General features: G+C 39.7%; 1 protein-coding gene across 6 annotated transcripts in view; it reads left to right on the top strand.

Moving 5' to 3' along the window:
- Positions 1 to 16612, top strand: part of ITCH (itchy E3 ubiquitin protein ligase) — a 156752-nt gene that overhangs the window by 43343 nt on the left and 96797 nt on the right. For all 6 annotated transcript variants that reach the window (XM_041732262.1, XM_041732259.1, XM_041732264.1 and 3 more), the window contains one exon: positions 9959 to 10049. In XM_041732262.1, the coding sequence (XP_041588196.1) occupies positions 9980 to 10049 (70 nt within the window). In that variant the 5' untranslated portion in view covers positions 9959 to 9979. The remainder of the gene's footprint in view (positions 1 to 9958; positions 10050 to 16612) is intronic.

Here is a 16612-nt window from a genome sequence, read left to right as displayed (position 1 = left end):
CCATTTGTTGAAGAGATGGCAACGAGTTTTTGGATATAACACCAAAGATACAATCCATGAAAGACAAAATTTAGAAATTAGACTTTATTAAAATAAAATGTCCTTCCTTACAAAAGGCACAATGTGATATTGTGATTTTATAATAAAAATATGTATGTTTTTAAAAGATTTTATTTATTTATTCATATGAGAGAGAGAGAAAGAGAGAAACAGGCTCTCTGCAAGAGCCCGATGTGGGACAGACCCCAGGATCACGCCCTGGGTCAAACCTCCACCGCTGAGCCACCCAGGTGTCCCTGGTTTTCTTTTCTTTTCTTTTTTTTTTTTTTTTTTTTAAAGATTTTATTTATTCATAGAGACAGAGAGAGGCAGAGGGAGAAGCAGGCTCCATGCAGGGAGCCTGATGTGGGACTCGATCCCGGATCTCCAGGATCACACCCCAGGCTGCAGGCAGCGCCAAACCGCTGCACCACCGGGGCTGCCTGTCCGTGGTTTTCAACCCTGTTCCTGACACAGAGCTCCTAAAACTTTGAATTTCCTGTTGAGAGTGATTAAGATGTCCTTTGTTATGTTAATGATACGACTTCATTGATGTCTTAAGGATGGAAGCTAGGTGCCTGAGGAGCCAACCACTTAGAAATGGGACCTTTCAGTCCTACCTTCCAATGAAGAGAGGGGCGGGGGATCTGAGTTCAGTTGCTAGTAGCTTAATTGGCCACACCTGTGTAACAGCCTCCATAAAAGTCTAAAAGGATGGGGTTCCGAGAGCTTGCCGGTTGCTGAATTACAAGAAGATTTGGGGAGAGTGGTATGCTCCCTGAGGACTTGGAAGCTTCACACCTTTTCCCCATACCTTGCCCTATGCATTTCTTTCATCTGGCTGTTACTGAGTGATATCCTTTTATAATAAACTGGTAATCTATGAAGTAGTAATATGTATGAGTTTTGTGAGCCACTACAGCAAATTAATCAAACCTAAGGCGGTGGACATTAGTTCCTCCAATCTATAGCTGGTTAGTCAGAACAAGACAACTTGGACTTGGGACTAGCATCTGTAGTGGGGTGGAGGAGCTTGTAGGACTCCTCACTTAACCTGTGGGATCTGACACTATCTCTGGGTGGGTACTGTCAAATTTAAGTTGTAGGACACCCAGCTGATATCAGAACTGCTTGGTGTGAGGAAACCACCCCCATTCTCCATATACACCCACATTTTAGAACATTTACACTGTTAAGAGAATGAAAAGAGAAGCCATAGGCTGTGAGAAAATATTTGCAAAACACACATATAGTAAAGGACTTGTTTTTAAAATATATAAAGAACTCTTAAAATGTGATAATGTGAAAACAAGTAAAAAGTGAGCAAAAGATCTGGATAGCCTACCAAACGATATGCATAGATGCCAAATGAAGCATATGAAAAATTATGTTAAAAAATACATTCAAGATCATGTCATGGGAATTGCAAATTAAACCATCAGTGAAATATCACCGCACGTCTATTAGATTCATAAAACTTTGAAAAGCTGGTAATACCAAATGCTGGTGAAGATATGGAACAATAGGAATGCTCTTTTTTGTTGTTGTTTAAAGATTTTATTTATTTGAGAGAGAGTGAGTATGGGGGAATGGGGGAGTAGGAGGGATAGGCAGAGGGGGAGGCAGAAGGAGATTCCCTACTGAGCAAGGAGCCCAACTCAGGGCTCGATTCCAGGACCCCAAGATCATGATCTGAGCCAAAGGCACACATTTAGCTGACTGTGCTACCCAGGTGCCCCATGAATTCTCCAATCCTAGTAGGAATGCAAAATGATACAACTACTTTGGAAGACCATTTGGCAGTTTCTTACAACCCTGAAATATAGGGCTTACCATTATCCAACAGTTTAACATATTTACTCAATTGAATTGAAAACTTAAGTCCACAAATAACCTGTACATGAATATTTATAGCCGCGTTTTTTATAATTACCCCAAAATGGAAGCAAACAAAATGTTCTTTAATAGGAGAATGGATAAACTGTGGTTACAAACACACAATGGAATATTATTCAGCAATTAAAAAAAAAAAAAAGAATTGTCAAGCCATGAAAAGGTACGGAGGAATATTTAGTAAATGCTGAGTGGAAGAAGCCAATCTGAAAAGTTCCCAAGTTGTATGATTCCACCTACCTGACATTCTGGAAGAGGCAAAACTTTTTAAAATGTTAAAGTAATCTCTGCACCCAGTGTGGGGCTCGAATTTACAACCTTGAGATCAAGAGTCTCTACCAACTGCCCAAGCAGGTCTACAGACTGAGCCATCCACCCCTGGACTGACTGACTTACTAACTCTATTTATTGATATATTTTAAAATTCGATTAATTTTTAAAAAGGCTTTATTTTAAGTAATCTCTATACCCAGTGTGGAGCTTGAAGTCACACCCCCAAGATCAAGAGTCATCATGCTCCACTGACTGAGCAGCCAGGTGCCTTTGGACTTTTTTTTTTTTTTTTTTTTTTTTAATGATAGTCACAGAGAGAGAGAGAGAGGCAGAGACACAGGCAGAGGGAGAAGCAGGCTCCATGCACCGGGAGCCCGATGTGGGATTCGATCCTGGGTCTCCAGGATCGCGCCGTGGGCCAAAGGCAGGCGCCAAACCGCTGGCCACCCAGGGATCCCTGTTTCTGCTTTTTTTGTTCGTTTGTTTTGTGTTTTAGATTCTACATATAAGTGAAATCAGATGATATTTGTCTTTCTCTGACTTATTTTTCTTAGTATAATATCCTCTAGGATCATCCGTGCTGTTAAAAACGGCAAAATCTATCTATCTATCTATCTATCTATCTATTTATAATGGCTCATAGTCCATTATGTGTGTGGATACCACATCTTTATCCATATTTTATCTGTTTCCATATTTTATTTGTTGTAAATAATGCTGCAGTAAACATAAGGGTGCATATATATTTTCGAATTAATGTTTTCAGTTTTCTTGGGTAAATACCCAGTGGTGGAATTACTGGATTATATGGTATTTTTAATTTTTTGAGAACCTTCATCCTGTTTTCCATAGTGGTTGTACTAATTTACATTCTTACTGTCAGAGCACAAAGGTTTCCTCTTTTTACACATTCTTGCCAGTACTTGTTATTTCTTGTCTTTTTGATACTAGGTATTGTGACAGGTGAAATTGTGGATTTAAAAAACTTCCAGGGATGCCTGGGTGGCTCAGCGGTTTAGTGACTGCTTTTACCCAGGGCGTGATCCTGGCTGGAGTCCTGGGATTGAGACCCACATTGGACTTGCTGCATGGAGCCTGCTTCTCCCTCTGCCTGTGTCTCTGCCTCCCCCCCCTTCTCTCATGAATAAATAAATCTTAAAAAAAAAAAAAAAAAACTTCCAGAATATTCCAGGTACTAATTAACAGAGGAGACAAGTTGCCTACTTTTGTGGACTTTAGAGTCAACAAACCAGAACATTTTCAGTAGTGTCATAGAAAGTGATAGGATGACTACTTTATTTATTTATACTTTTAAAAGATTCTATCCATTTATTCATGAGAGACACAGAGAGAGTAGAGACATAGGCAGAGGGAGAAGCAGGCTTCCTGCTGAGCAGGGAGCCTCATATGGGACTTGATCCCAGGACGTTGGGATTAGGACCTGAGCCAAAGGCAGCCGCTCAACCACTGAGCCACCCAGGCATCCTAGGGTGGCTACTTTAGATTGGATAAGTCCAGACTCTTCTCTTTGAGGTGATATTTACCTTGAGGCCTGAATAAAAGAAGATGTTAGCTATTTTTAAAATAGATTTATTTTTTTATTTGAGAGAGATTGAGAGTGTGTATGTGTGCATAAGCTGGAGGAGGGACAGATGGACAGAGAGAGAAAGAATCCTCAAGCGACTCCCCCACTAGCCATGTGGGGCTTGATCCCAGGATATGACCTGAGTGGAAATCAAGAGCCGGATGCTTAACTGACTGAGCCACTAAGGCTATTTTAAGATAGAAGGAAAAGCATTCCCAGCAGAGGAAACAGTTAGATACAAAGACTATAAAGGCTGGAATGACCAAATTTGTTTCAGAAATAAAAAGAAAGCTAGATTTGTAATGGGTGTAGGGGAGAATGATGTGAGGTAAAATCAGAATCAGTCTTGTGTGGAATGGATTTGGGCATCTGTAAGCCAGGTGAAGGAGTTTGGATCCTATTTTAAGTGGAGTAGAACATGACCTAGCCTTTTTTTTTTTTTTTTTTTTTTTAAGATTTTATTTATTTATTCACAAGAGAGACACACAGAGAGGCAGAGACATAGGCAGAGGGAGAAGCAGGCTCCATGCCGGGAGCCTGATGCGGGACTTGATCCTGGGACTCCAGGATCGTGTCTTGGACTGAAGGCAGGAGCTCAACTGTGGAGCCACCCAGTTGTCCTGACCTAATTTATTTTTAAAAGAGTACTCTAGTTGCTGTATGGAGAATGATGGGACAGGGAGGGAGCAGGAACTAGGAGCAAGTGCAGAAGCAGGGAGACCGGTTTAATGACTTCTATTAATTTGTTTACAAGGAAGGGATGGATGTTTGTGGGTTGGACTAGGATGCTTAAGAAGAGAAGGAGTAAAGTAACTATATAGTTGTGTGTGTTTTGTAGGTGGAATCTTTAGAACTTATTTTTTTTTTTCTTTAGAACTTATTGAGGGAAAGGTAATGTCCATATGTTTGGCATGAGTAACTGGATGGATGGTGGTGCGGTTGAGGCCAGGATGAGTGTAAAATCTAGTCCTTTTACTTTGTTTTAAAAGATTTTATTTATTTGAGAGAAAGCAAGAGAGAGAGAAAGCACGAGTGGAGTGAGGGGCGGCAGAGGGAGAAGTAGACTCCCCACTGAGCAGGGAGCCTGATTCAGGGCATTATCCTGGGACTCTGAGATCATGACCTGAGCCCAAGGCAGACGCTGAACTGACTGAAACACCCAGGTGCCCCAAAACTTAGTCATTTTAGCTATGTAGGTAGCAGTTATAAGTAATAGTGAAACCTCAGTCTGGAACTCAGAGGAAAAGGTGGAACTTGAAGTGTAGATTCTCATTATATCTACTCTCTCTTGCCTGTTTTTAAAATTGTACAAATCATCTGTGATACATATTTTCTTTTAAAAACTTCAAACAAGGGATCCCTGGGTGGCGCAGCGGTTTGGCGCCTGCCTTTGGCCCAGGGCGCGATCCTGGAGACCCGGGATCGAATCCCACATCAGGCTCCCGGTGCATGGAGCCTGCTTCTCCCTCCGCCTGTGTCTCTGCCTCTCTCTCTCTCTGTGACTATCATAAATAAATAAAAAATTAAAAAAAAATAAATAAAAACTTCAAACAATACATATAAAACCAAAGTTCCCCATGACTACCTTCTTTATATACTCCTCCGCAAAGGTAACCACTGTGACCAGTTTCGAATGTACACCTTTTCTGCATTTATTTATATGTACTTATAGGAATATATAGTGTGTTTCTGTTTGCAAAAATAACACCATATTGTATATTGGAATACTTTATTTCAGTCTTTTTTTTTTTTTTTAAGATTTTATTTATTCATTCATGAGAGAGAGAGAGAGAGAGAGAGAGAGAAGCAGAGACATAGGCAGAGGGAGAAGTAGGGTCCATGCAGGGAATCTGATGTGGGACTCCATCCTGGATTTTGGGATCACGCCCTGAGCCAAAGGCAGATGCTCAACCGCTGAGCCGCCCAGGCAACCCAGTATTTCAGTCATTAATAAGTTATTTGTTTTAATGGTTGCATAGTATTTTGTTCTATGGTATGAATATGTGGTTTAACTGGTTGCCAATTTATATTTAGGTGGTTTCTTTAGGTTTTCTTTTTTACTATTATATGTATGGTAATTTTTATTTTTCTTAATTTAAAATAATATAAAAGTAATATGTATAAGTTCCTAAATTATTAAAATTATCAGCATGTTTTTGCAGAGTGTCTCATTCTACCAAAGTGGGGATTCCCTATAATTATGTGGAATCACTGTTCCTCAAAATGTTGGCAGTTTGTACTTTCTTAAATCTTTTCTATATGAAGTTAATTTGAGTCTTAAAAATACATTTTATTTATTTATTAAAGATTTTTTTTTTTAAATTTTTTATTTATTTATGATAGTCACAGAGAGAGAAAGGGAGAGAGGCAGAGACATAGGCAGAGGGAGAAGCAGGCTCCATGCACCGGGAGCCTGATGTGGGATTCGATCCCGGGTCTCCAGGATCGCGCCCTGGGCCAAAGGCAGGCGCCAAACCGCTGCGCCACCCAGGGATCCCCTATTAAAGATTTTATTTGTTTATTCATGACACACACACACACACACACACACAGAGCGGCAGAGACATAGGCAGAGGGAGAAGCAAGTTCCCTGAGGGGAAGAGCCTGATGTGGGACTGGATCCCAGGACCCCAGGATCATGACCTGAGCCAAAGGCAGACAGACAGACGCTCAACCGCTGAGCCACCCAAGCACCCCTAAAATATGCTTTATTTCTGTAGAGATCTTAAATTTATTTTCTTTGCAACTTTGTAATTAATGTTAATTTAGAATAATCTACACCATATTGTTTTTTTTTTTAAATATTTTTTATTTATTTATTTATTCTTGAGAGATAGAAGGAGAGACAGATCCAGAGACACAGGCAGAGACAGAGCCAGAGACACAGGCAGAGGGAGAAGCAGGCTCCATGCACCGGGAGCCCGACGTGGGAATTCGATCCCGGGTCTCCAGGATCGCGCCCTGGGCCAAAGGCAGGCGCCAAACCGCTGCGCCACCCAGGGATCCCATCTACACCATATTGTTAAAAAGGATATTTTTCCAGTAATAAATTGTTGATCCAGATCAGCAACTAGAATAGTAGTTTATCATGCATAATAAAGTCAGTGCCCAGATATTGCACTTTACTTACAGTCTTTTGATTTACTTGTGTTGATGTCAAAGTACTGTTGCATACAGTCTTTTGAGTAGTGAGAAGGAAATAACTATACAGAATGTGGTAATGATGTCTTTGCGGGCCCTTTGTATTACAAGCACTTTGTTTTTTTTTTTTTTTTTTTTGATAGTCATACAGAGAGAGAGAGAGAGAGAGAGAGGCAGAGACACAGGCAGAGGGAGAAGCAGGCTCCATGCACCGGGAGCCTGATGTGGAATTCGATCCCGGGTCTCCAGGATCGCGCCCTGAGCCAAAGGCAGGCGCCAAACCGCTGCGCCACCCAGGGATCCCTTACAAGCACTTTGAATCAGAAGAATATCCTGTACAAAACTGTGTTAAGGCTTTTGTGTTATAGTTCATTTCTTTTATGTTTTGAGTGACAACTAATACCATTATTTATGGTGCATGCCTTCCCTATTTAAAATAAAAGGTCCCATTTAGTAAATTGTAGGTTATAAAACACCTGAAATGGTGCAATGTAAATAAAACACACACATACAAACACACACACACACACACACACACACACACACACACACCTTGGCCAAAGAGAATGACCTAGTTGCTGTAGTGAAGGTCAAAATTTTAGCATTGAGCATTTCATAAATTAAGCAATAAAACATTGGATTTTATAGAGTTGGTCTCAGTAGGCCCTATTGTTCCATTTCATTTTGGCAGATTGGAGAAGGTACCAGAATTGTTTTTTGTTTTTAAAAGATTTTATTTATTCATGAGAGAGAGAGAGAGAGAGAGAGAGAGACAGGCAGAGGGAGAAGCAGACTCCATGCAGGGAGCCTGACGTGGGACTCGATCCTGGGTCTCCAGGATCATGCCCTGGGCTGACAGCAGTGCTAAACTGCTGAGCCACCCGGGCTGCTCCTATAGAGCATTTTTAAATATACATAATCATTCATCTTTGTAACAACACTGTGAGGTAGCAGTGGTGTTATCCTCATTTTTCTGATAGAAAACTGGGACCTAGAAAGGTTACATAGCTCAAACATTATTGTATAGTAAATGTTGTAGACAGGAATTAAGCCCAGATGATCTGACTTTGTTATAAAATCTTGTTATATTAATGATGCTATTTCCACTTGGGGATTACTTTTTCTGTAATTGATGACTGAAGAAGATACTTTAGAAAATTGTTCATTTAGTGTAATTCAAAAGCCACTTTAAAAATTTATTTCATCAAACAGATATTTAAGTGTTTGCTATGTGTCAGGCATTGTTTTGGGCTTCTGTGGATAAAACAAAGATCTTAACTTAGATGGAGTTTATATTTTAGCCCAGAGAGTTGAAATCAATAAATATAACTATCAAGTAAATTACTCAGTATGTCAGAAGGTGATATATTCTGTAGAAGGAAAAAAATGACAAGGGAAGTGGAACAGATTGAATTATTGTCAAGAGAACAAGGAAAACAAAAGTTCTAAGACTAGGACGTACTAGCTTATTTGAAGAATAACAAGGAGGTAGGTGTCTGAGTAGGTTAGGAGAGTAGAATAGACTGAAGTAAGATCAGGAAGTTGGGATCAGGGATAGTATGCATCTTCTGTTGTCTTTTAAGGTCGTTGGATGGAACTATGTTTTTACTCTGAGTAAAATGGGAAGCCTTTGCAGGGTTTTGAGCACTTTGTTTTTTTTTATTTTTAAAAGATTTTATTTCTATATTAGAATGAGAGCAGGAGCAAGTGGAGGACAGGAGGGTGGGGGAGAAGCAGACTCCCTCCTCTGAGCAGGGAGCCCAGTGTGGAGCTTGATCCCAGGACCCCAGAGGCAGATGCTTAACTGACTGAGCCACCAGGCACCCCAGGTTTTGAACACTTTAAAAGTCATCCTGATTGTGTTCAGAATAGGCACTGAAGCTAGACACCAGGTAGAAACAGGGAGACCTGTTGATAACTGCAGTAATTTAAGAGGGAGGCATAATCCAGGGGGAAAAAAGTGGCAGAGGCCACTCTGAACAGATTGATGATTAGAGTTCGTGAGAAATGTTTGGCTTCTAAATATATTTTGCAAATAGAGACTACAGAATTGCTGGTAGATAGGAAGGGAAATAAAAAAGGCAGGATGACTTCAAGGTTTTTAGCCTGAGCATCTGAAAGGATGGAGTTATCAGGAGTTCAGTTTGATGTGTTAAGTTTGGGGGGTCTTTTAGATATCCAAGTGAACTTGTTTGGAGTTTAGGAATGAAGTCTGGAGGTGCCTGGGTGGCTCAGTTGGTTAAGCATCTGCCATTGGCTCAAGTCATGATCCCAAGGTCCTGGGATGGAGTCCTCCATTGAGCTCTGCTCAGCAGGGAGCCTGCTTCTCCCTCTCCCTCTGTCTGCTGCTCTCCCTGCTTATGCTCCTCTCTCTGTCAAATAAATAAAATCTTTAAAAAGAAAATGAAATCCGGGATAGAAATACAAAGTTGGGACTCACTGGTATATAGATGACATTTAAAACCAGGTGAGAGGAACTGAGAGCTAAGTAAGCCCTAAGGCACTACAGCAGTAAGATAGGGGAGAAAATGGAAGAGATTGTCAAAGAAACCTAAGAACAATCAGTGAGGTAATGTGTAAACTTAGAGAATGTGTCTTGGGAGCTCAAGGGAAGAAAGTAAACCATGGAGAAAGGAATGATAAGCTATGTCATTTTACTGATAGGTTAAACAGGATGAGTACTAGAATTGAAAATATTATTTAGCAATGTTAAGGCCACTGTTATTGTGTAGTTTCAGTGAGACTTGGAAATTGCCTGGTTAGCACTATACATATATTAATTTTAATGTTTAATTTTTAAAAGACTTTAGTTATTTATTCATTAGAGACACACAGAGAGGCAGAGACATAGGCAGAGGGAAAAGCAGGCTCTATGCAGGGAGCCCAATGTGGGAGTCAATTCTGGGACTCCAAGATCATGCCCTGAGCCAAAGGCAGATGCTTGATCGCTGAGCCACCAGGCATCCCTATACATATTTTTAAAATGGGATCTTTTGATGTTTACACTGTCTCCTTTTCCATGTTCAGGTTTGCCGTCCTGTTGGTGGTATGTCTGGTAGTGGATTGCAGCTTGGTTCAATGGGTAGCCTGACCATGAAATCACAACTTCAGATCACTGGTAAGTCTTAAAAAGATCTACCGCTACACTTTTCCCCCAAGATAAAAACAAGAAGATCTTCAGTGGCTGTTTTATATTAGGTGTTGAGTTAATATTTGCTTAATAAGTGAATGAATAGAATGTTTAAAGTATAAAAATTACATTTTTCTTTCAGGATGCTCTTGAGTATTTTGTAAGTTTTTTTTTTCCTCCTCCATTAAACATCGGTGTCTGAGCAGTTGCTGTTGTTTTTTGTTTTGTATTAACAGCCTTGAGAGATAATTCACATACCACATGGTTTATTCATTTAGAAGGTCACTGATCATTAGTATGTTCATAGTGTTGTACAGCTGCCACCACAGTCAATTTCAGAAACCTCTCCCCTCTCCCCACATCTAGACTACTTCGCATGTCCCCCAGCCACCCTCAGCTCTAGGCAACCACTAATCTATTTCCTGTCTGTATATTTGCCTATTCTAGATCTCTTATATAAATGGAATCATAAAATGTATGGCATTTTGTTTCTGACTTTTTACACTTAGCGTATTTTCAAGGTTCATTTATATTGTAACATGCATTAGTATTTTCTTTTTGTTGCAAAATAATATTGAAGGTATGAACATACTACATTTATTTATCCATTTATGATAAATGTTTGGGTTGTTTCTTTTTAGCTATTATGAATAATGCTATGAGTATAAGTTTTTGTGAAAGTTTGTGTTCTCAGGTCTCTTGAGTATATACCTAGGAGTAGAGTCACTGGGTCATGTAATAAATACGTTTTACTTTGTGAGAAATAATTCCAAATAGTTTTTCAAAGCATTTACACCGTTTATGTTTCCATTAGCCATGTATGAGGGTTCCAGTTTCTCCACATCCTTGCCAATACTTATTATCTGTCTTTTTGATTATAGACATCCTAGTGGGTATATGAAGTGATATGTCATTGTAGGTTTGATTTCATTTTTTTTTTTTTTTTTAAATTTTTTTTTTTTATTTTTTATTTATGATAGTCATACAGAGAGAAAGAGAGAGGCAGAGACACAGGCAGAGGGAGAAGCAGGCTCCATGCGCCGGGAGCCTGATGTGGGATTCGATCCCGGGTCTCCAGGATCGCGCCCTGGGCCAAAGACAGGCGCCAAACCGCTGCGCCACCCAGGGATCCCTGATTTCATTTCTCTGGTGGTAATGATGTTGAACATTTTTTCATGTGTTACCGGCCATTTGTATATCTTTTTTGGAGGAATATCTATTTAAATCCTTTGGTTGCAAAAAAAAATCCTTTGGTTGCTATTATTACTTAACTAATTTCTTGGTCTTTGTTTCTTTCTCTAACCATATTAATCAGGTATATCACTTTCACATTAGTATTCCTAATGTTCTAATATGCCATTTGTTAAGTTACATTCTTTTTTATTTTTTATTTATTTATTCATGAGACAGACAGAGAGAGAGAGAGAGAGAGAGAGAGAAAGAGAAAGAAAGAGACACAGGCAGAGGGAGAAGCAGGCTCTATGCAGGGAGCCTGAAGTGGGACTTGATCCCGGGACTTCCAGGACTCCGCCCTGGGCCGAAGGCGGCCCTAAACTGCTGAGCCACCGGGGCTGCCCATTATGTTACATTCTTGCTCAAAAACCTTTAGTGCTTCTGTTTGGCTCTAGTTTAGAGTCTCTGTAGCCTGGGCTAAGATTTTCAACAGTCTGGCTCCATATGGTATCTTTGTAGGTATTTTTTAATTAATTAATTAATTAATTAATTAATTAATTTTTTGGTAGGTTTTTTTTTTTAATGAACTGTTTGGTGAATCATGGGAGTTTCTTCAGACATTGCATGTCTATCACACAGTAAAACCCCAGTCTCTATCCTTTTAATGGCATTTCTTTCTTTTTTTTTTAAAATTTTTTTTTTAATCTTTATTTATGATAGTCACAGAGAGAGAGAGAGAGAGAGAGAGAGAGAGAGAGGCAGAGACATAGGCAGAGGGAGAAGCAGGCTCCATGCACCGGGAGCCCGACGTGGGATTCGATCCCGGGTCTTCAGGATCGCGCCCTGGGCCAAAGGCAGGTGCCAAACCGCTGCGCCACCCAGGGATCCCAAATGGCATTTATTTCTTATAGAACCATTCTCTATATAGTATTTTAACTTTAAAGATTTTTAAATTTATTTTAGAGAGAGAGTACATGATCGGGTGGTTAGGGGCAAAGGGGAAAGAATCTCAGATGGACTCTGTGCAAGCCCTGAGCCCAATGCATGGCTTTATCCCAGGATGCTGAGATCAAGACCCAAGCCTAAACCAAGAACCACCCAGCTGCCCCAGTATTTTAGCTTTTATTACACCTATCTTTTTTTTTTTGAATTTTTTAAAAGACTTTATTTATTTATTCATAGAGACAGAGAGACAGAGAGAGAGAGAGTGAGAGAGAGAGAGAGAGGCACAGACACAGGCAGAGAGAAAAGCAGGCAATATGCAGAGAGCCTAACATGGGGCTTGATCCAGGGTCTCCAGGATCATGCCCTGGGCTGCAGGCGGCGCTAAACCGCTGTGCTTCCCAGGGATCCCTGTGTAGCTGATTTAAATTGAGCCAGCGTCTTATGACTTTTCTTTGGGTCAAGTTAATGTTAAAACCTTTGATTGGAGCGATCTTTAAAAAAACAAAACAAAACTTTACCTTTTCAGGTTACGTGAGTAAATGAACGTGTTTTTTATTTTTAAAAACTCAGTAAAATAATAAAGTAAGGGGTCCTATTTATCATTTTAGTCCTCAGAGATATTGTTACTCCTTTAGGTTTTGGTTTATATTCCTTTAGACTTTTTTCTTTGCATGCTGTTACCGTATTTGCTACCATTATTATCATAGTAAGAAAGTCATTTAATAAATGCCTGAACGCACCTTAAGAAGACGTAATTCTTGCCATTTATAAGTTTTTAATCTTGGTTCTAAATTTTCTGAGAATGCACAAATATAAGGCAAAAACAATTTAATAAAAACAAACATGAAGAATGGATAAAAATGATATATTTGCAAATATATCATTAGATATGAAACAAATGGAGAACATAAGATTATAAAGAGTGATGTGCCAATTTAAATAGAATCAACTGCCCTTCATAATTCATTGTTTACTTCTTTGATTTTGGTGCTAAAAAGCTCAGAATTAAATGTTTTGCAAAAATCCCTTTAATGACATTGTATTTTTTATTCTATGTTAATGGATCAGTTATAGTATTGTTTTTTAAGTTTTTTGTTTTGTTTTGTTATTTTGGTAAGCTGCCTCAACATCTTTCTCGAATCAGAGGGCATAAATATTCCAGTGTAAAAAAATAAATGCCATGGTATATGATAATGGCAACAAGAGAGAATAACTTTGGTCAGGAAAGAGAGATCGGTATTTGACCAGAATTGCTGTGAAAGGGGATAGTGCTTGAAGCATTGCTACTATTTAAATGTAGGAAGTTATTTTAAAAAACATGTAGGGGAGTAGAAAGGATCTTTTTAGGAGAGAATATAAGCAGGAGGCACGAAGCAGGGAAACGCGCAAGTGTTTGCCAGTGCCCCTAAAAGATACTGCTGCAGAGTGGGGAGCCATGAGAATTTAATGGGAGTGGGTGATCTCCTTCAGGTGTGTCAAGGCTACAAAACAAAAAAAAAATCATGGCTGGCAGAGATGGAAAGTAATCAGGGCTTTTAACAAAGAGAATCAATTGTATTGTATTTTAGGAAGTTGGTGTGAAAGATTGATAGAATTGAGTGTCAAAGTTAAAGATCCTACTCTGTGGTTTTGCTCTAATTTCATGTCTTTTTTTTTTTTTTAAGATTTTATTCATTCACCAATAAAAATTAATTTAAAAAAAAAAGATTTTATTCATTCATGAGAGACACAGAGAGAGAGAGAGAGAGAGAGGCAGAGAGGCAGTGACACAGGCAGAGGGAGAAGCAGGCTCCATGCAGAGAGCTCGATGTGGGACTTGATCCCGGGACTCCAGGATTACGTCCTGGGCCAAAGGCAGGCGCTAAACCACTGAGCCTGGTTTTGTTTTTTAAGTAGGCTCCACTCCGACTGTGGAGCCCAGTGCAGAGCATGAACTCATGACCCTGAGATCAAGACCTGAGTTGAGATCAAAAGTCTGATGCTTAACCAACTGAGCCACCTAGGCACCATGTCTTTTTCTTATCTTTTTTAAAAATCCAGTTATTTCAGCACCATTTATTGAATAGACTGCTTTTTTTCTCACTGAGTATTCTTGGTTCTCTTGTCAAATATTAGTTGACTTCATATGTTTGTGTTTATTTCTGGGCTCTCAGTTCTGTTCCATTGGTCTATTTGTCAGTTTTTATGTCAGTACTATACTGTTTTGATTACTATAGTTTTATTTATTTATTTTTTAAAGATTTATTATTTACTGGAAAGAGAGAGTGTGCATGTGGGGGCAGGGAGGGACAGAAGGAGAGAGAAACTTAAGCAGACTCCGTGCTAAGTGCAGAGCCCAGTGTAGGACTCGATCTCCTGACCCTGAGATCATGACTGGAGCCAAAACCAAGAATAGGTTGCTTAACTGATTATGCCATCCAGGTGCCCCAATTACTGTAGTTTCATAGGATAACTTGAAATCAGGAAGTATAATGCCTCCTGCTTTGTTTTTTCTCAGGATTTCTTTGGATATTCAGGTTTTATTTTGTAGTTCCATATAAATTTTAGGTGTTTTGTCTACTTCAGTCGAAAATACCATTGGAGGGGCACCTGGGTGGTTCAGTGGTTGAATGTCTGCCTTCTCAGGCCATAATCCTGGGGTCCTGGGATTGAGTCCTGCATTAAGCTTCCCTGCAGGGAGTCTGCTTCTGCTCCGCCTATGTTTCTGCCTCTCTCTCTGTCTCTCATGAATAAATAAATAAAATCTTTAAAAAGAAAAAACACTATGGGAATCTTGATAGTAGTGCACTGAATCAGCAGATGGCTTCTTACCCTCTTATCTATTTTCTTACTCCTTTCAGATTTCTTTCTTTTTTCAAATTATTTTTTAGGTAGGCTCCATGCCCAGTGTGGGGCTTGAACTCATGACCCTGACATCAAGAGTCACATGCTTTACCAACTGAGCCAACCAGGCGCTCTCATTTTCTTACTTCTTTTCTGACATACATGCGAACATACATACATTTGTTTATTATATATATATTGGCTAATTGGTCATCCTCACCTGCTTAAGTGAGGGCAAATAAGAAATTTATTTCAGAGAAACCGCACTTTTTTGTAAGCTATGATAAAACGGATTTCAAAAATTCATAGTGCTGTTTGTTGATAAATGGATAAATTAATTTAGAACTTGGACATAGTTTTTTTTTTAAATATTTTTATTTATTTATTCATAGAGAGACAGAAAGAGAGAGAGAGAGAGAGAGAGAGAGAGGCAGAGACACAGGCAGAGGGAGAAGCAGGCTCCATGCAGGGAACCCGACATGGGACTCGATCCCAGGTCTCCAGGATCACATCCCAGGCTGCAGGCAGCGCTAAACCGGGGCTGCCCTTGGACATATGTTTTAATTTCACTGAATTCTTTATATGAGTATCAAAGGAAAGCCTGCACCACCTTTCCTTTTTAAAATGAAAAAATTTTTTTTTATTTATTTGACAGAGAGAACAAACAAGGGGAGCAGCAGCAAGGGAGAAGCAGGCTCCCTGCTGAGCAGGGGGTGGGGCTTGGAGTTTGGTGCCAGGACTCCCCTGGGGTCATGACATGAGCCACCCATGTGCCCCTGGTGTCACTTTTCCTTTTCAGCATTTACATGAATAAAGTGTAGTACTGGTGCATTAGTAACACATTTTTTGTTTTAAAGATTTATATATATGAGAGAGTGACAGGGAGCCTGGCAAAGGGAGATGGAGAGAGAGAATCTCAAGCAGATGCTCTGCCGAGCTTAGAGCCTGATCCCAGGACCCTGAGATCATGACCTGAGCCAAAATCAAGAGTTGGAAGTTTAGCTGACTGAGACACCCAGGCACCTTGCATTAGTAACTCCTCCTATAACTTTAATCTAATTTATGGAAATAACCCGAGTAACCATCTGACTGAATCTTTTTTTAAAGATGTTGTTTGTTTATTCATGAGAGGCAGAGAGAGAGAGGCATAGACATATAGGCAGAGGGAGAAGCAGGCTCCTCACAGGGAGCCCGATGCAGGACTCAATCCCTGATCCCTGGGATCACACCCTGAACCAAAGACAGATGCTCAATTGTTGAGCCACCCAGGCATCCCTAGCTGTTTGAATTTGAGTTGACTAAGAAAGATTGTCTTTTGTGCTACTCTCACATGGATTTAGGTAATTCATTGAGGTAGTTGCTTTGGGAACTTCTGTTATCTTAAATGATCAGTTCACATTTTAATTGAACATTATTATTGAATGTCTCTGTATTGGGCAATAGCTTTCCTGTGTAGTTTATAAAATAGATGTAAAAACTATAGCAGAAAATAATAAATACTCAAATGCTTTGACTAGTGTGCCATTAAAGCTTCTACAGTTAAACTTTTAGGGAGGACATCTAATCCCCGAGCCCCAGTTTTAGTCAAGAAATCTATATGACTCCCATCT

This window comes from Vulpes lagopus, chromosome 18, assembly GCF_018345385.1.
Source record: "Vulpes lagopus strain Blue_001 chromosome 18, ASM1834538v1, whole genome shotgun sequence".
Classification (NCBI taxonomy): domain Eukaryota; kingdom Metazoa; phylum Chordata; class Mammalia; order Carnivora; family Canidae; genus Vulpes; species Vulpes lagopus.
The sequence above is the reverse complement of the archived record's forward strand: the minus strand, read 5'-3'. Positions and strand labels throughout refer to the sequence as shown.